Here is a 23,245-nt window from a genome sequence, read left to right on the forward strand (position 1 = left end):
GTTCTCCATTCTATCAAGTGTTTATCATTTACAGCTTATTGCCGTCATTAAGAGCCAGATTAATATTTGAACTTCCCAATTCTATTGCAAGTGCCCATTGAGATTTTTAGTACCATTAAAACATCCAAATCCAACTTGGTCATCCCCACAGCCACTAGAAAAACCATTTAGTCATATCATTTCCAGTGGCGGCGGTCGGTGGTGGCGTTTCGACACCGCAATTCGTTGAGCCCTGGCTTAACCCTTTGGAGCCGGAGGGGTCATATATGACCCCGGCGATGAAACCGAGCATAACAAACGTGTTCGACACCAGCGAGGTTGCGTCGACAGCGGCGAAACAAATCGGCTCCAAAAGGTTAAGTTGGCTGGTCAGCGCTCAGTGCTCACTGCTAGTTAGGTAGAGGTAATGGCTGTGCGGCACAGTTGCTGGAGGTTTCTTTGCGCGGCTCGGCGGCGGTACTGGTTTCATCTACAACATTCGCGCAAACCTTTCAACCGGCATCATAAGCCAGCTAGCCAGCCAACCAATGTCCAATGATGAATGATGATGAGGGAGGGGAGCTCTCGGTAACGTGTGCTTGCGTTCGTGGCTCTGAAATGGCCCTAAATTTAGCATTTCAACTGCGTAAGCTCGGTTCAGTTTGTGTTTTGATCTCAACTTATTTGCACGTTTGACTTCCGTCGCGCACTGATTCGGTGACACGAGTTGATATCTTGGTTTACTTTTGGTGAAGCAATCACGCAGCATTTGAACTGCAAATTTGCACAGTGTTGCTCCGGAGTTAAGAAGGACTTTTGTGCCCTCTGCTGAATACACAGTCAAGTGAAAGTTACTCTTTCGTTCCATTCGAGTACAAACAGGACTCACCGTCGTGTCGTTCTACGAAAAAGAGAAGATTGGCAGCAACAGATCCATTCATAATGGCTTTCAACGATTATGTGAGTAGCAAAAAGTTGAACGTGTGAAATGCAGATGTGATACAAGGTTGTGTTTGATCAAAAGATGCTGAGCTTGGGGCCGAGTGCTGAAGTCGTTCGTTCACATGACGGCGGCGGTTGGATCATGATAAGTTTTTAATTCGTCTCGTTCTGCATGATTCCACTGCTGGAATAGTTTTCATTTCATTTGTGTGATTTAGGGTGCAGAAAGTAGCAAAAAAAGCCGTTGAAGTTGTTGAAGGACGTAAGGTATCATGATGTACTAAATAGAAACTGGAATGTGTATGTATTATGTTCGTTCATAAAAAGAACTGATTTTGAAGTGGGAGACTCGGTTTCGATGTGTATGATAAATTCAAACTTTAAACATTATTGAAATATTTCACTGAAATATTAACAAAACAAACAAGAAATTTGAATTACATATTGAAGTACCTTACATAAATAAACGGGTATTTTATACAGATGAATTGAATACCAACAAAAAAAAAAAGAAATTTGGAAATGCTTGAAGGAGTGGCATCATGTTATACGAGTCCTCACTGTATCATACAATGGAAACAGTGAAGAGAATTGTCAGACAAAAGAGGCACAAAACAAGCAACAAAGAAGGTGCGATGATTACTCTTTATCCCTACTGGTAGAGTAAAGTGGGGCAAAAGTTCGAGTGGGGCAAGAGTTTATTTTGAAGTTTTTGAGCTCAATTCAAATTATTTCTTTCGGGTGTCAATGTTGTTCGAAGCCTTTTTGAAAAAGAGTTTTTCACTCCAAAAATTATGAAAATTGATCAATATTTCGAAAAGTTATGACAAAATGTTGGTTTTTGATCAAAAAATTGTAATATGCGATGGTCCTTCCAACGCATGGAATTGAATTGTAATAAAATCGAATTCGATATTTTACTTTGGGGCGTAACTAGGTATATTTTGAAGATTCTTTAGCATGTATAACTTTTTGCAAAAAAGATTTGGAAATCATATTTTATACATAGTGGGGCAACAGTTCGAATTGTGGGGCAAGAGTTCGAGTCATGTGGCAACTTTAGGTAAAACCCTAAAATTCTGCAAAATGTACATATTATCTCATAAAATGATGGAATCAGTGAGAAAATTCGATCAAAGTTGGAAAAAATGTGGTTTTATCTGAATTTGGCGGAAACTACTAATTTTTGGTTGAGTAAATTTAACCCTGATTTGGGTAATATCCAGATCTAACTTTAAAGTGTATTCCAGTTCCAACATCAATTAATAATTGGTTTTAGGTATTACCAAAGTGTCGAAATAGTGTGCGACGGTTAGCGAAGTACCACAAACACTAGATTCGAACTTTTGCCCCAGTGGTGGGGCAAGAGTTCGAATTAGACACACACATACAAAAAGTGTTGTAACTCAAAATTGAAAAGACATATGGCATAACTTTGTTCAGCAAAATGTTAGCTCATAGGTGGTAGAATCACCACACGGTACTCATTTATTTGTATCTGCTTCGATTTACTGGAAAAACTTGTAATTAGGAGGCACGAAATGTTGCTAAATTGACAAATTGAGAGATGAAATTTGTGAAAAAAATCGCGTATGTTTCAGACATACCAGCTAATCTGGTAAAATGCCAGTAAAATGGGCAATATGTATCATTGTACTGCTTCGATTTCTTGAAAAAAGTTGAATTTTCAACTAGGGTCGAACTTTTGCCCCACCTTACTCTAACAGACAAGTAAGTAACACAGTAACACAAGTAACACACTTGTCACCGAAGAGTCACGGCGGCGCAGGTTTTTTCTAGCAAGTCAGTGTTTATTTGTTAGAAGTAAGTCACAGTGACTTATGCGCAACAAAAACCTGCGCCGCCGTAACTCTTCGGTGACAAGTGTGTTACTTGGGATGATCTCGATTTTTTTTTGTTGCAGACAAAACGGAAACTGAATTTGTTGCGTACTTTTCAACTCGTGAATAATCAATTATTGCTAACCCAAAGTCGAAACTGGTTGATGATAGAGCTTCACCAGAGTTGCAGTGTTTACCGACTCGAAGTTACCGTTCGAAAATCGCAATGCAAGGCTCAACAATCTCTAAACTCGTGGTGTACGATGTTAATCCCATTATTTTCAAGTTGGGACAAACTTATGTCGCATGGGTTTGTTTGTCGCAACAAATACAGGTTGCGACATTGTCATTATTGTTGCGCGATGGTTGAGATTTGATTCACTGAATGAAAATAATAATATTCTACAAAAAAAAAACGAGATTTTTTTCATCTAGAAGAGGTTTTCAAATATTGCCAACTCAGGAACCCGTCTTCCGTAAAGCGCAGCAAGCTAGAGGATCATCCTTTGCGGACATACACATTCTTCATTGAGCATAGGCCAAGACTCATGTCTTTATACAAGTAAGTACTTAGGTTTTATGAGTGCTTTGTACATGGTGAGGCTAATCGATCGATGTTTTTTTTTTCGAAACCCCATAGTACAGAGACGGGTAGACATGACTAACACCGATGATGCTTCGTATTTCATGGCTATCAATCTTGTCGGTTGATAGGAAACTCCGGTGCATGTCATATTTGATTTATTAAAAAGTAATAAAAATAACATGTAACCATCATATATTTACCTTGATGTCTACGTGGCCCCCAGCGCCGAGCAAATGATTGAGCTCCTTCGTTTTGAGTCTTGAGCAAAGTTCTTCCAGTTTCCTCGAAAGTTTAAAGTCAACACATACAGTGATAGACATTCGTTTAGCCGAGGCCAAAAAATTTCAAAAAAGTATCAGGAAACTCATACAAATGATTTTATGATAAAACTTTTTTATAGTAGTGATAGTATATCTAGTACTGTTTTAAAAAAATGTTATGCATCATACTTACATATACACTGAAACAAAAGCGAGGGTAAAAACCCTTCAAATGTCATTTTTTGCCTAGACATTCGTTTAGCCGAATTGTACAATTTTTAGAATTCCATAATAAAAAATTAACAAATTTCGAAAAATATCCATCAAAACATTTTGTATGGTGACCTGCATAATAGATCGGCTTGTAAATCATGAATTTGATCGTTTTCGGAAGTGTTGCCATATTAATTTTACATGCATCTAATGAAAGTTCCATGGCGAGTGCAGGTTGAAAATTTACGAAAAACAAGGTTTTTTAACAGAAAAAATAACGCAAACCATCAAACCATTGTTTTGATGAAATATGATGGTTTCACTTGCATAAATCACAGCGTTTACTACTATTACGTCTTCTAATAGCTCCCAATATGCGGGCTTCGTGGCCGTGCGGTTAGCGGCGGCAGCCGTCTAGGCGTATCGTAAGCCTCGGAGTGTGGGTTCGTTTCCTGCTCCAGTCGGTGGAAACTTTTCGTCAAACGAAAAATTCATCACTGGGCCACTGGGTGTTCTGTGTGTTGTCCGTTGTCTAGTGTAAGTAATGTGTTCAGTCTGTGCAGCCTCTGGCTGAAGACGGTTTGATTTGTCTTTTAATATCATCTAAAACAGCGATTCTCAAACTATGGGTCGCGACCCACTGGTGGGTCGCGGGCTGAATTTTGGTGGGTCACGAAATCTTTATTAACTTATGTCAAATATTATTGCTAGCCATTTTCTGATTTTCAAATACTGTCTTCGAGAATTTCTAATTTTTTGGTTTCTCCTTAATTCTGTTCAAAATTTTGTACTATCTCTCTTGTATACTCTAGTATTGAATATTGAAACTACTGTCTGCGATCTGATATCAATTCTAAAAGCATGAGTTTTCAATCGGACGTTTCTAGATTAGATTTTACTTGTGTTCTGGAAAATACGAGTTCAAGTTGTTGCTTGCTGTAAGCATTTTCTATTAGACTTACACGCCTATTTTAGCAGTTAAAATATCAACAAATTTGGAAATCCCAAAAACCAGACAAAATATCAAACTTCGACAAGAAACCGTACCTTTACCGAACTTCAGTAAAGTAAAACTTCTGTGTAATTCAGTTCAATGTCGATAATCTGAGCTTTAATGGAATAACTGAAAAGTAATTTCAATAAAATGGATATAAAATAAGTGGGTATGAAGGATATCTTTAAAAATTTCAAGATGACTCATGTACTGCAGTACTGTAATTACAGCAGTACTGTAATCCTAAAAAAAAACTACTTGATGTTCACCCACTCGCTGTGAATATGTATAGCGCTTTTAACCGATATTTAAAGTAGACTTTAAAGTTCAGCAAAAGCATAAACTATATCTGAAGCCAGACTGGTTAAATATATTAGAAACTTATCTCAAATGTTTAAGACTAAGAGTTAACCTGATGCTGCAAAATTGGACACCTTAACCTTTCTTAGACTTTTCCCAAAAGCTAAAAAAGCAGTATGAATTTAAAAAAAAAACTTGCTTTTCAGTTTGAGGGCTACGTCATTTGAGTTTATCATAACCTATGAAAGTGATAAAATGTGTTTTATAATGTAAAAGGGAGTCCAAATTTGCAAAAAAAAAATATTTTATGAACTTTCGTGCTGGTGGGTCCCCAAATTCTTTGAAAATCAAAAATGGGTCACTAGCTGAAAAAGTTTGAGAACCCCTGATCTAAAATGTATTCTGTTTCTGGCTGAAATAACATACATTGGACGGCTCACATTTCGAGAAATGGCACCAAAAGTATTCAAATTTCAAGCATGAACTATTAGTTCCATAATTTAGACATTCTTTTCTAACAATAATTCTGTGCCATATTTTCAAAACTGCTAATCTTGCTTACGTTTGAGTGTTTAAAGAAGTCGTTTTTCTTAAATAAATTTGTTCATCATCGCTTCTCCTTATCGGGACATTTTTTTATAATGTTTATCTGAATTTCGGCTCCACCCCATTACCCCGAACGCCATTACCCCGAACGCCACTGCCCCGAATGCCATTACCCCGAATAGGCCACTACCCCGAAAGCCATTACCCCGAATGGGTCATTACCCCGAAAGCCATTTCCCCGAAAGCCATTACCCCGAAAGCCACTACCCCGAAAGGGCCATTACCCCGAATCGTTCAGGAGATCACCAAAAAAGTGGTGACCGATTAGAAGTTGATGAAGGTGGTTATAAGTTAGAAAAGGGTTATCAGTAACTAGTGTATGTATGAATACTCTTCTCCATCCTATGCCCCTATGTTAATTCTATTCTTAAACAGACGATTTAGGTACCGATTTTTTCCGTTTTCTTTTTGTAACGAGTAAAAACAAATATAAAAATAAAACACAAATCAAATAGCTCTTATTTACTTCGTTTTAGCTAGCATGACAATGGGAGCACGTTGTTTAAGATAGGTTCCGTTTCCCTTAGGTTTCCGTATGTTGTACTTCATGCAAAAGTAAGGTTCGTGAAAACGAAAGCAGCAAATGCAATGAAATTAAGAAGACAAGTAAAGACAAATTTTCCATATTTTAAACTAGCTGCTCTTTTGAACTTAAGGCTATGGATATAAAAACTACAAGTATTTCAAACTGACATTTTCCCTTCTTTTAAAAGTTGGTTGGCCTCAAGCACGATTGTAACTGGTGGCAAACGATTGTGCTGGTTATCAAACTACACTTCTTCAAATATTTGCCTTCTTTTAAAAATAGGCTGTTCTTTTGAGTTTGCAGTTTCCAACCGTGTACTATTGCAGAATTGTTTGGTAGCCAAACTGTTAATTTCGCTATAGAAATGTTTTCTTCTTTTCATCAGAAGCTGTTCTTTCGAGTTTGAGTGTTACGCAGTTTATTTGCAGACAAATAACTAACTCCATACCCAAGCAACACGACTTGTTGCTAACTCAGTAACAGCAACCTTAGTGCAATTTGTTCACTGTCCGTATTACGGACGACAGAACACAATTGCTTCTTCTTTGAAACCCAAAAAGCGCAGATTCTTAATTCTTATGCAACATAAACCAGGAGGAATGATAAAAAAGATGGGAAAAGATATTGTCCAAACTCGAACCATGGACACCAGGAGTATTATCTACTCACCTTACATACTACACCAAAAGCTCTGTGAGAGAATCGATGCTCAACACACCATAAAAGCTACTGAAGTTACTTGTTACTTTATTGCACCTTCTTTGTCACAAGTTAGAGAACTGTCAAAATGAAAAGACGTTCAAGTTTTCTGTAACGCAAATGGAACCTAATCTGAACAAACAAACTAGAGTTAGATGTTTTATGCATGTTACATAACACATTTAATGTAAGCTGACTGTATTATCACTTGCGAGCAATACGTAAGCTCCGCCTCCACAGATCGATGTCAAACACGTGGTAATTTGTGATTTCTATGAAACAAAGCCGCAACTTTACGGATTTCGGAGTTTAAATGCAACCCAATTGACAAGATGGAAGTTTCGTGTGCTTCTAGTGCAACTCATTTAGACCAAAGCATAGAAAGCCACAATCTGCATGATATTGCAGGTGCTGCTTGGGTAGCGGATTTGTTCTTCTTTGAATAATAGGCTGTTCTTTGAAGTATTTTTTTTTTTTCAGAATTGACTTGCGGCCAAACTGGCAACTAGATTTCTTTTGATTTTCTTTTGATTTTGATGATCAGTTTCCAGAACATCAAGCCTTAAAATTGTTTTCTGAATATTTTTTTCAAGGTAGTACTGGACTGGATTTTAGATACTCAGTTCAGTTCACTTAGCAAGGTTCCAGGATCGTTGGACCAAATTAACTATTTTTTTCTGGTGACTAAACTGTAGCTTTTCTTATCATGAAAGGCTGTTCTTCTAGCTGCACTTAAGTTTACTGGGAGTGTAAGCTGCTTACTGTATATGAGATTTGCCCTTCTTTAATTTATAGGCTGTTCTTTCTAGTTACGTCGTTACCGTGTTGATTGGCGACATATCTCTATTAATTCCATCTGGTGTTTTTCCTTCTTTTAAAGTTGGGCTGTTCTATCGACTTATATTGTTACAGAGTTGTTTGGTAGCCATGTTGCCCTTTGCAGATTTATGTATAGGGGCCGTGCATAAACTATGTAAGTAGCAGAGGGTCTATCCAAATTCTAAGCTCTATACAAATTTACAAATGTTTGTATGAACAAATCGTGGACTTCGTGGCCGAGCGGTTAGCGGCGTTAGTCGTTTAGGTATCCCGCATGCCTCGGAGTGTGGGTTCGATTCCCGCACCGGTCAAGGAAAACTTTTCGTCAAAACAGAAAATACTCCACTGGGCCACTGAGTGTTATACGTGTTGTCCTTTGTCTAATGTTAGTAATGTACAGTCTGTGCGGCCTCTGGCCGAAGACGGTGTAATTGTTGTGAGGAGGGGGAGAGGACCAAGGTGACCAAAATTCGGTCTACGTAGTTTATGAATGGTCCCATAGGAGATTTGCCCTTCTTTAATTTATATGCTGTTCTTTCTAGTTATATCCTTGCAGACCTTATTGGCGGCCAACCTATCAATCACATTTTTTCACATTTAAGGAATGTTTTTTTTTTAAGTTACACTGTTATTGAGTTTTATTACCAAATCGTCTATTCTTCCTTAAAAGATTTTTTCTTTTTCTAACTATAAAATGTTCTTTCCGGGCCTATTTTGCAATTTGTATTATTTGATCTCGCCTAATGATCAGTAGACTTATTAGTGATACTTTGACGAAATGTCTTTTCGGCCTAATGAGCCAATATCTATAGCCAGTATTTGAAGGACCTTTGCTGACAGCTCTATCTCATACAAGATCATCTCTAATACGTTTTATTCCATTATTTTGTTTTAAGGTTATTCTTTACAATGATATCTTCTGGTATTAAAGCTGTCAGTAATGTTATTAAATTAATAAAAATATAAAATACCCCCAGGGGGTGGAAGCTCAGGTAAAATATTATCTCCTGGGCGCCCATTAAAAACACCACCCCCGGCGAAGACTGGCGCTCGAGCCTAGCTATTTAGCACTGTAGTTGGAGGAAATGCCAATGCAGAACCCGTAGCTTCCGGGAAGGTAAGCCCAGCTCCCTGGGTTAGTGGGTTGGTGTCAGGCCCTGCGAGCCAGCCGTAAAAAAGACTAGCACCGGAAAATCAACAAGAGAAGAATGCGAACCGATACCAATGGCGACGACCACAGCGACGAAAAGGGACTTGCGATTGGAAGCTCGGTACGTGGAACTGCAGATCTTTCAACTTCATCGGGAGCACCCGCATACTCGCCGATATACTGAAGGACCGCGGGTTCGGAATCGTAGCGCTGCAGGAGGTGTGTTGGACAGGATCTATGGTGCGAACGTTTAGAGGTAATCATACCATCTACCAGAGTTGCGGCAACACACGTGAGCTGGGAACAGCTTTTATAGTGATGGGCGACATGCAGAGGTGCGTGATCGGTTGGTGGCCGATCGACGAAAGAATGTGCAGGTTGAGAATCAAGGGCCGATTCTTCAACATTAGCATAATAAACGTGCACAGCCCTCACTCCGGAAGCACTGATGATGACAAAGACGCATTTTACGCGCAGCTCGAACGCGAGTACGACCGCTGCCCAAACCACGACGTCAAGATCATCATAGGGGATCTAAACGCTCAGGTAGGCCAGGAGGAGGAATTCAGACCGACGATTGGAAAGTTCAGCGCCCACCAGCTGACGAACGAAAATGGCCTACGCCTCATCGATTTCGCCGCCTCCAAGAACATGGCCATTCGTAGCACCTTCTTCCAGCACAGCCTCCCGTATCGTTACACCTGGAGATCACCACAACAAACGGAATCGCAAATCGACCACGTTCTGATTGATGGACGGCACTTCTCCGACATTATCGACGTCAGGACCTATCGTGGCGCTAATATCGACTCCGATCACTACCTGGTGATGGTTAAACTGCGCCCAAAACTCTCCGTTATTAACAACGTACATTACCGGCGGCCGCCCCGGTACGATCTAGAGCGACTGAAGCAACCAGATGTCGCCACCGCATACGCGCAGAATCTCGAGGCAGCGTTGCCGGACGAGGGTGTGCTCGATGTGGCCCCTCTAGAGGACTGCTGGAGTACAGTGAAAGCAGCCATCAACAACGCAGCCGAGAGCACAATCGGGTACGTAGAACGGAGTCGACGAAACGATTGGTTCGACGAGGAGTGCAGAGCGGTTCTGGAGGAGAAGGATGCAGCGCGGGCGGTAATGCTGCAGCATGGAACCCGACAGAATGTGGAGCGATACAGACAGAAACGGAAGCAGCAGACCCGTCTCTTCCGGGAGAAAAAGCGCCGCCTGGAAGAAGCGGAGTGCGAGGAAATGGAACTGCTGTGCCGTTCACAGGAAACACGCAAGTTCTACTAGAAGCTCAACGCATCCCGCAAAGGCTACGTGCCGCAAGCCGAAATATGCAGGGATAAGGAAGGGAGCCTCCTGACGGACAAACGTGAGGTGATCGAAAGGTGGAAGCAGCACTTCGACGAGCACCTGAATGGCGAAGAGAATGTAGGCACGGAGGACCAAGGCAGCGGAGGAAATGACTATGTTGGTGCAGCAGAGGACGGGAACGAACCAACTCCCACGCTGAGGGAAGTTAAGGATGCCATCCACCAGCTCAAAAACAACAAAGCGGCTGGTAAGGACGGTATCGCAGCAGAACTCATCAAGATGGGCCCGGAAAAGTTGGCCACCTGTCTGCACCAGTTAGTAGCCAAGATCTGGGAAACCGAACAGCTACCGGAGGAGTGGAAGGAAGGGATAATCTGTCCCATCCACAAGAAAGGCGACAAGTTAATGTGTGAGAACTTTCGAGCGATCACCGTTTTGAATGCCGCCTACAAAGTGCTATCCCAGATCATCTTCCGTCGTCTTTCACCTAAAGTAAATGAGTTCGTGGGAAGTTACCAAGCCGGTTTCATCGACGGCCGGTCGACAACGGACCAGATCTTCACCGTACGGCAAATCCTCCAGAAATGCCGTGAATACCAGGTCCCAACGCACCACCTGTTCATCGACTTCAAAGCGGCATACGACAGTATCGACCGCACAGAGCTATGGAAAATTATGGACGAGAACAGCTTTCCCGGGAAGCTGACTAGACTGATAAGAGCAACGATGGACGGTGTGCAGAACAGCGTAAGGATTTCGGGTGAGCTATCCAGTTCATTTGAATCTCGACGGGGACTACGACAAGGTGATGGACTATCCTGCCTACTATTCAACATCGCCCTGGAAGGTGTTATGCGACGAGCCGGGCTCAACAGCCGGGGTACGATCTTCACGAAATCCAGCCAATTTGTCTGTTTTGCGGATGACATGGATATTATTGCCAGTACATTTGGAACGGTGGCAGAACTGTACACCCGCCTGAAACGTGAAGCAGCAAAGGTCGGACTGGTGGTGAATGCGGCTAAGACAAAGTACATGCTGGTAGGTGGGACTGAGCGAGACAGGACAAGCCTTGGCAGCAATGTTACGATAGACGGGGATACTTTCGAGGTGGTAGAAGAATTCGTCTACCTCGGTTCCTTGCTAACGGCTGACAATAACGTAAGCCGTGAAATACGAAGGCGCATCATCAGTGGAAGTCGTGCCTACTATGGGCTCCAGAAGAAACTGCGGTCAAAAAAGATTCACCCCCGCACCAAATGTACCATGTACAACACGTTAATAAGACCGGTGGTTCTCTACGGACACGAGACATGGACGATGCTCGAGGAGGACCTGCAAGCACTCGGAGTTTTCGAGCGACGGGTGCTAAGGACGATCTTCGGCGGTGTGCAGGAGAACGGTGTGTGGCGGAGAAGAATGAACCACGAGCTCGCTGCACTTTACGGCGAACCCAGCATCCAGAAGGTGGCCAAAGCCGGAAGGATACGGTGGGCAGGGCATGTTGCAAGAATTCCGGACAACAACCCTGCAAAGCTGGTGTTTGCAACTGATCCGGTTGGCACAAGAAGGCGTGGAGCGCAGAGAGCACGATGGGCGGACCAGGTGGAGCGTGATCTGGCGAGTGTTGGGCGTGACCGAGGATGGAGAGCTGCAGCTGCAAATCGAGTATTATGGCGGCAAATTGTTGATTCAGTATTATCATGAATTTGATGTGAACTAAATAAATGAATGAATAAAATACCCATCATCAGAATAACCCATCTAAAAATATGCTTTCGGGGTAATGGCGTTCGGGGTAGTGGCCCATTCGGGGTAGTGGCGTTCGGGGTAATGGCCCATTCGGGGTAACGGCTTTCGGGGTAATGGCCCATTCGGGGTAATGGCTTTCGGGGTAGTGGCGTTCGGGGTAATGGCGTTCGGGGTAGTGGCATTCGGGGTAATGGGGTAGAACCATCCTCGAAATATACTCACGAAATTGCAAAAAATCTATTGAAAACCAATTTTTCATTTAGCTCGGCTAAACGAATTTCTAGGCAAAAAATTACATTTGAAGGGTTTTCCCCCTCGTTTTGTTTCAGTGTATATGTAAGTGTGAGGTATCACATTTTTATAAAACAGTTCTAGATATACTATCACTACGATAATAGTTATTTATGTAACGAGTTGCAAAAAGTTGATTTTTTCAGCACGAGTCGTACATTTATAATAATACGAAGAGTGCTGAAAAAATTGAGTTTTGCAACGAGTTCCATACAAAATTTTATGCAATGATTTGCAAATGAGTTGCATTATGAACATTATACAACTATTTTTCATTATACAACTCATTTCAGTTGCATAATGAACCAGTTCGGAAAAGTTGGCCATTATGATACCAAAATGAGTTATATAAAATATAAATTATGATACTAAATTGCATAAAAAAGTTTTATCATAAAATCTTTTGTGTGAGTTTCCTGACACTTTTTTGAAAATTTTTTGGCCTCGGCTAAACGAATGTCTATATCACTGTATTCTCGCGAAGTTTTCCACATCTCTCTGATATCTTCGCGTCTGCGATATCTTTGCCAATACTTTACCGATTGTAATGAAATTTTCATGGCATCATCTACACATACTATAGGTACGGTAACTGTTCAAAAAATCAGCTGTTTAGATGCGTTCAATCAAAAGCTATACGCTATTTTCTGTGGTGCATTTTTTTTTTCGAGTACAGATCGTATTAGCCAGTGCAGTGTCTGCAGGCAACCACCTTTTCCGGACCGATCTTTATGAGTTCCAGCTCTGATGCCATCCTTACCAGCTGTATTATTGTTATTGAGTTGCTGGATAGCATCCTTAACTTCCCTTAAGCCTTGAGCAGACGCGTCTTCGACCACCTTCAGAGACACCACGCTCACGATGTGTGTCACAAAGCGTGCATTTTTCATGGTGCGTGTACTCAGTACACGACGCGATCGCTCCCACGTGGGAGTTGGCTCGTTGTTTTCCCCTGATGTACTGGCGTAGTCATTTCTTCCGTGACCTTCATGTCTGCGCTCTCCATGCAATTCAAGTGTTCGTCTTAGTACTGCTTCCACCTTTCGATCACGTCCCGTCTGTCAAGATGGTCCTGTCCTTATCCCACATTTCGGCTCGCGGCACGAAGTCTTCGTGAGATGCGTTGAGCTTCTGGTAGAGCTTTCGAGTTTCTTGTGAGCAGCACAGCAGTTCCATTTCATCGCACTCCGCTTCTTCCAGGCGACGCTTCCAGAGTCTGCTGTTTTTGTGTTCTTTTATATCGTTCCACGTTCTGCCGAGTCCTGAGCTGCAACATTATCGCTCTCGTTATCAATCTCGTATCAATCGTTCTTTCGGCTCCGTTCCGTATACTCAACGTTAGGGTCGACTGCGTTGTAGATAACTGTTTTTATCGTACTGTAGCAGTCCTCGAGAGGGGCTTCACTGAGCTTGACCTCGTCCGGCAACGCTGCTCCGAGATTCCATGCATATGTGGGGCGACACACGGTAGATCCTGACGTCGATAATGTTAGAGTGCGGAATTCTGCTGTGGCGATCTCCATGTGTAACAACAAGGGATTCTGTGCTGGAATTAGGTGCTACGTAAGACCATGTTCTTAAAGGCCACCAAGCAATCAATCGTAAGCCGTTCTCGCTGGTGGGCGCTGAACTTCTCAGTTGTCAGTCTCAATTCCGCCTCCTGAATAACCTGAATGTTTAAGTCTCCTAAGATGATCTTGACGTGGCATTTTGGGCAGCTATCGTACTCGCGTTCGAGCTGCGCATGGAATCCGTCTATGTCATCATCAGAGCTTCCAGTTTGGGCTGTGCATGCTGAAGTTGAAGAATCGACCCTTGCTCCTTAACTTATGCATGCTTTGGTTGATCGGGCACTGACCGATCACGCGCTCCTGAATATCACGCATCACTATAAAAGATGATTTCAACTCGCTTGTATTGCCGCAGCTCTGGTAGAAGGTAAGATTACCTCAAAAGTTCATACAGTTGGTCTTGTCAAACACACCTCCTGCAGCGCTACGATGCCGAACCCGCGGTCATTCAGTATATCGGCAAGTATGCGGATGCTCCCGATGAAACTAAGAGATCAGCAGTTCCACGTACCGAGTTTCCAACCGTTTTTTTTGTTCACTGCGGTTGTTGCCGTTGGTCTCGGTTGGAACTTATTCTCTTGTTGATTATTCGCTGTTTGTTTTTTACGGCCGGCTAACACCAACAATCCCTGGTTAACTGTCTGGAGCGACCCAGTTGGTTTGACAAAGCAAAATTGAAGTCCCTGTCCGCATTTGACCAAAGTTTCTACCAGGCTTGGTTACCCGATCTTCCCTAAGGTTACTCGTATACCGGCCAGTGCCACGCGAAGGTAGGGATCGTAGTTGTATGACAGACGCTGAAGGACTTTATAAGAGGTCTGAGTTACATTGCCGGCCTTTACCGAAGCCATTATATGGGCTTCGTGGCCGTACAGTTAGGGGCTTCAGTCGTCTTGCCGTTTCGTAAGCCTTGGAGTGTGGGTTCTCCACATGATCGCATTTCCTGTTGAACAAGATGCTAAAGTGGAGGAAATATGCGTACACATTACACGCGGTTAAATGGAAGTAAATATGTACGCCGTATGGCCTCCACTTTAGCATCCTTTTCAACATCATATGCGACTTCTTGTTGGCTAGGTCGATTCCCTGCTCCAGTTGATTAATGACACTTTTCGTCAAACGGTAAGGGAGCGTCCATAAATTACGTCACGCAAAAATTGCCCATTTCCAACCCCCCCTCCTTCCCCCGTGTCACACGTTTTGTATGAGACCTCTGAAATTTTTGTATGGATTGTCACACTTGACTGAAACCAACCACCCCCCACCCCCTAAAACCGTGACCGAATTCATGGACGTTCCTTACATGAATACCACAGTTATTAACTTAGAGCTTCCTCTGTCAATGGCATTTTGCATGTGTATATCGTGTGGCGGGCACGAAGACACTCTATGCTCAAGCAAGTCAAAGAAGTACCTGGACCGACCCGAAATCGAACCCGTCTCCCTCAGCCTTGATCGTACCGAATATCCATGCGCTTATCGCATCTGCCATATGGGCCCCATTTGCCATCGCTAGTACTAATTTGCACTGAATTATTATTATTTTTTAACTTAAGCATACTATTTTGGAGAATTTTTCGGTTTAAGGACAAACGTCTTGAAATCCCGCTTCGACAGTGCATCAGAACTTCAGACGCACAAATCTCAAGAAGCAAGCTTCAAACAACAGTGCGTTTTATTATTCTGTTCTTGCTCACTTGTAATTAGAAGAAGATCAGGTGCGCTGGTTTTGTTTACGAAGAGATTTGTGCCTTTAAAATCGTGAGTAGGTCCCAGAGTCGGCCATTGTGGCGGCCATATTGGGATTCTAACAAGTCTGTCCTTAAATGATATTTCGGTGGGTTTAATTACGTTAAAGAAAAAATGTATGCTTCAACAACCCGCTTTATTTATAATGAACGTCTGTTTATGATTCACGCTCTGCAAATGCCTGTTTTGTGTTTGTATTCACATCTGCCGATTTCCCAACCATATAAGACTTATATTTTAGGAACCACATCTCCTAGCTCATTAAAATAATTTCCATTCGTTTGTTTGGCTGTGCATTTCAGGCTTTCACCGGCTCGATTAATTTCCGTCTGACGTGTTTGGCGGTCTTTGTCACAGCGCTGTTGGTCACCCTTCCCGGATCGTCGCAGGCCGCAATAAACGATAATGAAGCGGTAATGGCTAATAGATCAGTATATTTAAATCAAGTTTACTCAGGCTGTCTGTCGTCTCATCGTGGGCTGCTTTGGCAGCGTTTGGCGCTAGGGGAACTGCGGCCATAACGCCCATAGGGGGCAAGTTGCGCCACCCTTGTTTTAGGCAAACCACGTTATGTTCAGTACTTTTTTTCAATTGCAATCGCTAAAATAAGAATAAAAATGTTTCTTTACATTTGAGTTTACATATTTTTACTAAAAAAATTGTACAAAAACTTCGAAAAAAGATTTTGGTTACTTTTAATGTAATTTTAGCCTGTCAAATGTTTGCACTTTTTTACATCATTTAAAAGATTTTTTTTCTCGCTATCCCCACAAGCTGTTTTGCACACTTCCAATTTTTGTGTACCAAGCGGAATAAGTATCGAATTTGATCCTTAGAACTTTTTACAAGGGTCCAAACTTCTGAGGCATGTGTGGGGTAAAATGCCCACCCCTAGTGATTTACATTAAAATAACGATTTAGATCCAAATTCTGGCACAAATTATGTAGAACACAAGTTGGAACCAAGCAACAGCACATTTTTACTATAAAGAAGTTCACTAATCACACGGCCATGCGTTATTTTGTAGCAATTACTGATAAAATAGCTCACTATGACGTTTACATGGAATTGACCCATAATTACAGGTGATCCATAATTATGTAATGACTGTATACCATTCACGAACAATAACAGTTGACAATAAACCAGGCGCGCAAGTATATGTACACAATTTGCCATCCTGACGTTAGCTGTGACTAGTGGCGCGTTTTACCCCGCATTAAGGCCGGACGGGACGGTGGTTAAATCGTCCGCCATTGCTCTGTTGTTAGTAAGATGCAAACCTCAACTGCTACTTCAAATTATTGACTAGAAATTTGATCGTTCATTTGCTCACTTGCGGTGCACAATCGACTAAAGTTTCATCTACGTCAGTGTAGTGGAAATTGATATTTGCATCTTCTAAATCGTGAGGCAAATTGTTAGAAAGAGAAGGAAGATAGGAAAAAATACACGTCGTCCCGTGCGGCCTTAAAACTAAAATTCTGAAAAACAAACTTTTTTCAAATTTGATTTTTTCAGTAGTAAAACATAAAACTAGTTTATGGTTTCTTCCATTTGGAAGAAAACATGTTGGTGCTTCATGTTAGTGCCAAAAAAATGAGTATTATAAAGTGTTTCGTGGTTAAAATTGGACTCTTCCTTAACGTGGGCGTCTTACCCCCAGTTCCCCTACACACTATGCTCAATTTCGTCCGAAACCGCAGCTGGAACCTAAGGGGCTGTCCATAAACCACGTGGTCATTTTTTTGGGACTTCTCAACCCCCCCCCCCCCCCCCGCGTGGTCATTAGTTCATACAAATTTTTTTATTCGTCCATACAAAACGGTCATTGGCCGAACCCCCCCCCCCCCCCCCTCATGACCACGTGGTTTATGGACAGCCCCTAAGCACCGTGGCGGCCGCGACGGATGGTTGCTACGCGCCGAGCCATGCAGTTCGGCAGACAGACAGACCTCGGTGGTCACCATTTCATGCCTTGTTTCAGGCTCCATACTGGTCCTATCTTTCCCATTCCATTTTAGTGCTGAATATTTCCTGCCATGTTTTGCTGTAGACAGTGGTCCTGAGGTTAAGGATCATAATGTAATTTCCCGATATTCAGAAGAACACTCGTCCAAATCAGAAACCAGTATAGATGATTGTGTTCTTGCAGTATGTAACTTTAAATTGTTAAGCACACTGTGTTAAAAACTGGAAAAAAATATTGCAGGCTTAGACAGCCATTTCTGAACCAGGCTTTAAAAAAATATTAAAGTTTTAATATCAACTTGCCCACGATTCTCCTCGCTCAGAACCACTGCGTATCAATTTAACATTAGTGCCCCCACCAACTAACGCAGCAATTTGTGTTTTCTCAATTCGACAGCAGCAAATAGACGGGAAAATTGTTAACCAAGGCGGTGGATCCGAACAGAAGGCGGATGGATCCCGTTCCAGCATCTTGGACAACATCTTCAACGTAAGTTTCTGTGCCATGTTCTTCCATGATGTAACTCAGTGGATAGGTGGTTGCTACAACGAGTTGGTTACGAACTGGGATTAACGAAAAATGTCAACAGTTCATTTACAGTTTATTTGTTGTGTAGTTTATTGTTCGCTGAGTTTTCTTGATGAATTCTGTTTCAGAGATAACCAAAATCATTAGCTAGAGCCCGATTCAACCCTGTCGCTATTTTAGCAGTTTGCTTTAGTATGGTTCATGTATTGGGAACGTAGTTTACGAACTATTTCTGGTCTTGTCCGTCCAAATGTCGTTGCGGTCTGATGCCGACAGGCGAGCCAAATCTGAATAAATAAAGTTTCAACATACAACTCAAAAGGGAGCCAATCAGTTACAGTTCAATTAGTTGCTCTTTGTACCAACTGGTGTTTCGACATCAAACTCAAAACACTCCACACAGCAAGGGATTTCTTGTTTTCAGTTCATTTCGACCTTGATCTTGTAATTAAAGTTGGTTTTATTATGTTCGTTCCTCTTTATAGATTCCGATTCAAACGTTGAAGGCAGTGAATGATTTGGTGCAGAGTATCGCCGGTAACCTCCAAGCGGCCGGTTCTGGTAGCTATTTTCGCAGCAAGAACGATCTCAACAGGAACATCAACGTCAACATCGACGACGATGACAAAGACAAAAAAGACAAGCATTGAGTCGCTGCGCTGAAACCCCGAAGGTGGGCGCTGTGCAATGGATTAGAAATAAATAATTATGCACCGGAGGCTTCGGTCAAGGGGTGGTACTTTAGGTTGCATGATGGCGATGATGACAAAAGAGTTTTGTTTAGTAGCTGTGATGTAAAGTAGATAAGGCTTGCTGTATTTTTACTTGTGAATAGTTTGTACTTGTTCTAGCTGTAAATGAATTACTTTATCAGTAGAAACATCTTTACTGCGTTTTATTGGAAAACTATTCAATACATATGAAATAATTAAAAATAATCAGGTTTGATGTATTCACTACTGTCAAAGTGAACTCATTTATTTCGTACTAAAAAGTGAAATATTGTCGTTTTTCAAAAAGAACACTAAAATCTGAACTAAATCTGATCACATAACGGCAAGCGTTTTGAGCGTTTGAGCAATCTTACAACTCTGGTTCTCATACAAAAAATCTTGATGTTGACTCCAACATCCTGCTGGGGTTGATGATTTCAATTTCAGTACATCAGAGATGCATTGTAATCATTAGAGTGGCCAGGCCTAGTGTGCAGCGTAAACAAAATGAACGGAATTAATCGGTGCCGTAATTGCTTGTTCTCAAATAGGATGAATATGGGAGCGTGAGATTACTACGGTGAAAATCGGTGGGGAGACGTTGCTAAGAAGGTAAATGCCACCCCTTGGTCCTTCCTGGGATAGAACATAGATATCAGGTATCAAGAAGCCCTGCATAAGAGGTATAATATGTACCGAAAATATCTGGAGTGTATTATGTGCATAACATGTGAATAATGACATCAGGTATAGGTATATCATAGGGGGATTAGACACTCTAAGCAAATGAGTAAGTTATGCCGTTAAAAAAACTTAGCATATTATCAGTTGGCTTATAACTTTAGCCTGTGTGGAGGTTAGTAGAACATAAGACTATCACGCCAAGGACCTGGGATCGAATCCCACTCCCGACATACTCACAAAATGTGGGTTCTTCCTTCGGAAGGGAAGTAAAGCGTGGGTCCCGAGATGAACTAGCCTAGGGTTAAAATTCTCGTTAATACAGATAAAAAAAAATCACAGCGGGTGGAATGTCTTAATTGTGAAGAAATAATGAATTGTGAATCGTTTATTTTTTAGGGTTCGCAGAAAAGGTACGGGGCATATTTTATGCTAATTCTTTGATTACATCGACCAGGTAAAGTGTAGTACGTAGATTAATACTACAGATTTGATACTCCATCTTCGATGAGTTTGCATAACTGAATCGACTACAACATTAAAATTGCTGTTTTGAGCAAATTCTGAGCAAAAATAAAATACTTCATCTGTTGCTGAATCTGCGTATACATGCAGATAAGGTTTCAATCCATATTTTTAAGGTGGACACACTCAAACGCTTGTAATACCTTATTTGCTGCTGTCTCAAAATTATAAGAATTTTACCATATGAAAAACATATTTTAATTTCAATGATATTTTGGAGAAATATAAATTAATGGTACTTTTGAAAAACCCAGATTAATCCACCTAGTGGTGATAGCGCCTTTCTCGTCGAATATATACTCTAAGATATTTCCGTCGCCATAAGCCGAAGTGTTCCTGAAAAATATTCTAGAATGGAACAAATATCATTTTCTTCTTCTGTCACAGTGCTCGTTCGTCAATGAGGGGGTGGAGTTGATAAATAATAAATGTATTTGATGAAAAAAATTCTCAAACAATTAAGAAAAACCGCTCAATTCATCGGGTTTGGTAAGAAATTTTCTGGAGGACTCTTCACCTTAAAATTTAAAAAAAATATTGGTTTATTCATTTGTGCCCTTCCTCACAATGTTGAATTCCGACCCAAAATTTCCAAGGGGAGGACCCCTCTTGACTTAAGAGAAAATCGAAATTTGTGTCAGTCTTGTTCAGAAAAGCAAGAACCTTATCAAAGCCATAATCGAATTTGGAAACTTATTGATGGCTCATATTCCTATGTTATGTTAAACGTATAAGCAGAGCAGGAAAATATTAAACCTCTCAGTTGACTGTTTGACCACCTTCACTAGCACTGGATGCCGAACATTATCCAGACATTTCAGCATTTTTTTTTCTGCACAGTTTAGCCTTAACTTTATTATCATTGGTTATACTGCCGTTCTACGCATGATTATCCCATGTTATATGGGATTCCCATATAACATGGGACAATTGGGCGTGGAACGGCAGTATAAGATTCATGTAAAATTTGACAAAAAAGTGCAAGCAAGTAAAATTTCCTATAATAAAATTTCAAATTTCAAATTTCAAATTTCAAATTTCAACCGTGTTACAGAGCGCGATGGCTCAACCAGTTGCATCAAAATTGTGCGCAGTTATTTTTTTTATTCTTAACCACTTAACCTTTTTTACAGCTCTTTTGTCCACTAGGCACTACGTGATTGATTCCAATTGGCGGCTGCACTTACACTTGTACAGTGCTTAAATGTATTCTATTATATTCTTATTCAACTATATCGAACTGGTTTGCCTTTGTGCTGCTTTCACTATTCTACCCTGCCCTCGGTAGAATGATGAGCACGATGATGAAATGATGTATGGCTGTTGCTCCTTTTCCAGTCCGATTGGGAGTCGTCCATTATGGGTTGCCGTTCATCGATATCCAATTATCCGGGTTCGTTTGAGCTATGAGAGCTCAGAAGAGGGTCAAATGCCAGCCGCTCTCGGGGGGAAGAGCAACTGACGAAGTGCCGGGGCTGGGATCCAACCCATGACCATCCGCTTATGAAGCGAACGTGTAGCCACTGCGCCACGGGCCCCGGCAATCAAAAGAAAATTGCTATAAAATTAAAATTTTCCCATACAACGTTGATCCATCCTACTGTATAATTACGCCTCAGGAAAATGGTGGGATTTGACAAGATCGCTTAAATTTTTATCAAGATTTTGTTCGTTTACGCATATGTATCGCTTGAATCGATTTTGTTTTGTTGTAATTTCAGCGATGCATCTAATCCTGATTCTGCAACACTGCCGGTAATCTTAGGTGTGGTCAGAGCTTGGGTCAAAGACTATTTTACTGCTACCCGTTTATCTGGTTATCGAGCTTCCGGCGGGACACCTGGAACCGGTTCCGGAACACAACCGGTTCAGATATGGACTGAAACTATCTTACTGCTTACCGTTCATCTGGTTATCGAAAAAGCCGCTCTTTGATGTGTTGCATGCAAAGATTTGGTTCACTTTTTTAGTTGGCCACTTCCGGCGGGAAACCTGGAACCAGTTCCGGTACACAACCGGTTCAGATATGGTCTGAAACTATTTTCCTGCTTGTCGTTCATCTTGTTACCGAAAAAGCCGCTGTTCGATGTGTCGCATGCATGGGTTTGGTTCGCTTTTTGAGTTAGCCACTTCCAGCGGGATACCTGGAATCGGTTCTAAAACGCTACTGGTTCAAATATAGTCTAAAACTACTTTCCTGCTTACCGTTCATCAGGTTATTGCAAAAGCCACAGTTGGATGTGTCGCATGCCTGGGTTTGGTTGTTTTTTTTATTTGGCTACTTCCAGCGGAACAGCTGGAACCGGTTCCGGAACACAACCGGTTCAGATATGGTCTGAAACTATTTTGCTGCTTACCGTTCATCTGGTTATCGATACAACCGCTATTTGGTGTGTCGCATGCCTGGGTTTGGTTCACTTTTTTAATTGGCCACTTCCGGCAGGACACCTGGAACCGGTTCCTGAACACAACCGGTTTAGATATGGGCTGAAACTATTTTACTGCTTACCGTTCATTTTGTTATCGAAAAAAGCCGCTGTTTGATGTGTCACATGCATGGATTTGGTTCACTTTTTTAGTTGGCCACTTCCGGCGGGACACCTGGAACCAGTTCTGAAACACTACCGGTTCTAATATAGTCTGAAACTACTTTCTTGCTTACCGTTCATCAGGTTATCGCAAAAGCCGCAATTCAATGTGTCGCATGCCTGGGTTTGTTTTTTTTAATTGGCTACTTCCAGCGGGACACCTGGAACCGGTTCTGGAACACAACCGGTTCAGATATGTGCTGAAACCGTTCATCTGGTTATCGATACAGTCGCTATTTGGTGTGTCGCATGCATGGGTTTGGTTCACTTTTTTAGTTGGCCACTTCCGGCGGGACACCTGGAACCGGTTCTGGAACACTACCGGTTCAAATATAGTCTAAAACTACTTTCCTGCTCACCATTCAACTGGTTATCGAAAACGCCGCTATTTGACGTGTCGCATGCATGGGTTATGTTCACTTTTATATATGGCCACTTCCGGCGGGACACCCGGAACCGGTTCCGAAACACTACCGATTCAGATATAGTCTGAGACTATTTTTCTACTTCCCGTTCATCAGATAATCGAAAATTCAGTGGTTTGATGGGTCGCATGCATGGGTTTGTTGCATTTTCATATCTGGCCCCTTCCTGGGGTACCGGTCCGGAACACCTAAATGGCTATAACTCCGGAACGGC

General features: G+C 41.8%; 1 protein-coding gene across 2 annotated transcripts; it reads left to right on the top strand.

Annotated features, from left to right (window-relative positions):
- The first annotated feature begins 362 nt into the window (after window positions 1-362).
- On the top strand, window positions 363-22,511 carry LOC109414279 (uncharacterized). 2 transcript variants are annotated; one of them, XM_019688098.3, is made up of 4 exons: window positions 363-939; window positions 15,901-16,011; window positions 17,968-18,060; window positions 18,585-22,511. In XM_019688098.3, exons 1-4 carry the CDS (start codon window positions 922-924, stop codon window positions 18,747-18,749), a joined length of 387 nt encoding a protein of 128 aa, XP_019543643.1. In that variant the 5' UTR covers window positions 363-921; the 3' UTR covers window positions 18,750-22,511. The 2 variants fall into 2 exon arrangements, with proteins under 2 accessions (XP_019543643.1, XP_019543645.1); XM_019688100.3 differs by having other exon boundaries at window positions 364-939; window positions 17,971-18,060; window positions 18,585-22,510.
- The last annotated feature ends 734 nt before the right edge of the window (window positions 22,512-23,245 follow it).

Source organism: Aedes albopictus, chromosome 2, assembly GCF_035046485.1.
Source record: "Aedes albopictus strain Foshan chromosome 2, AalbF5, whole genome shotgun sequence".
NCBI lineage: Eukaryota > Metazoa > Arthropoda > Insecta > Diptera > Culicidae > Aedes > Aedes albopictus.

Excerpts from the sequence above, each read along its gene's own strand:
- LOC109414279 (XM_019688098.3), top strand. Across the intron at positions 16,012-17,967 it reads CAATAAACGATAATGAAGCG|CAGCAAATAGACGGGAAAAT; the intron begins GTAATGGCTAAT and ends TCAATTCGACAG. Across the intron at positions 18,061-18,584 it reads TCTTGGACAACATCTTCAAC|ATTCCGATTCAAACGTTGAA; the intron begins GTAAGTTTCTGT and ends TCCTCTTTATAG.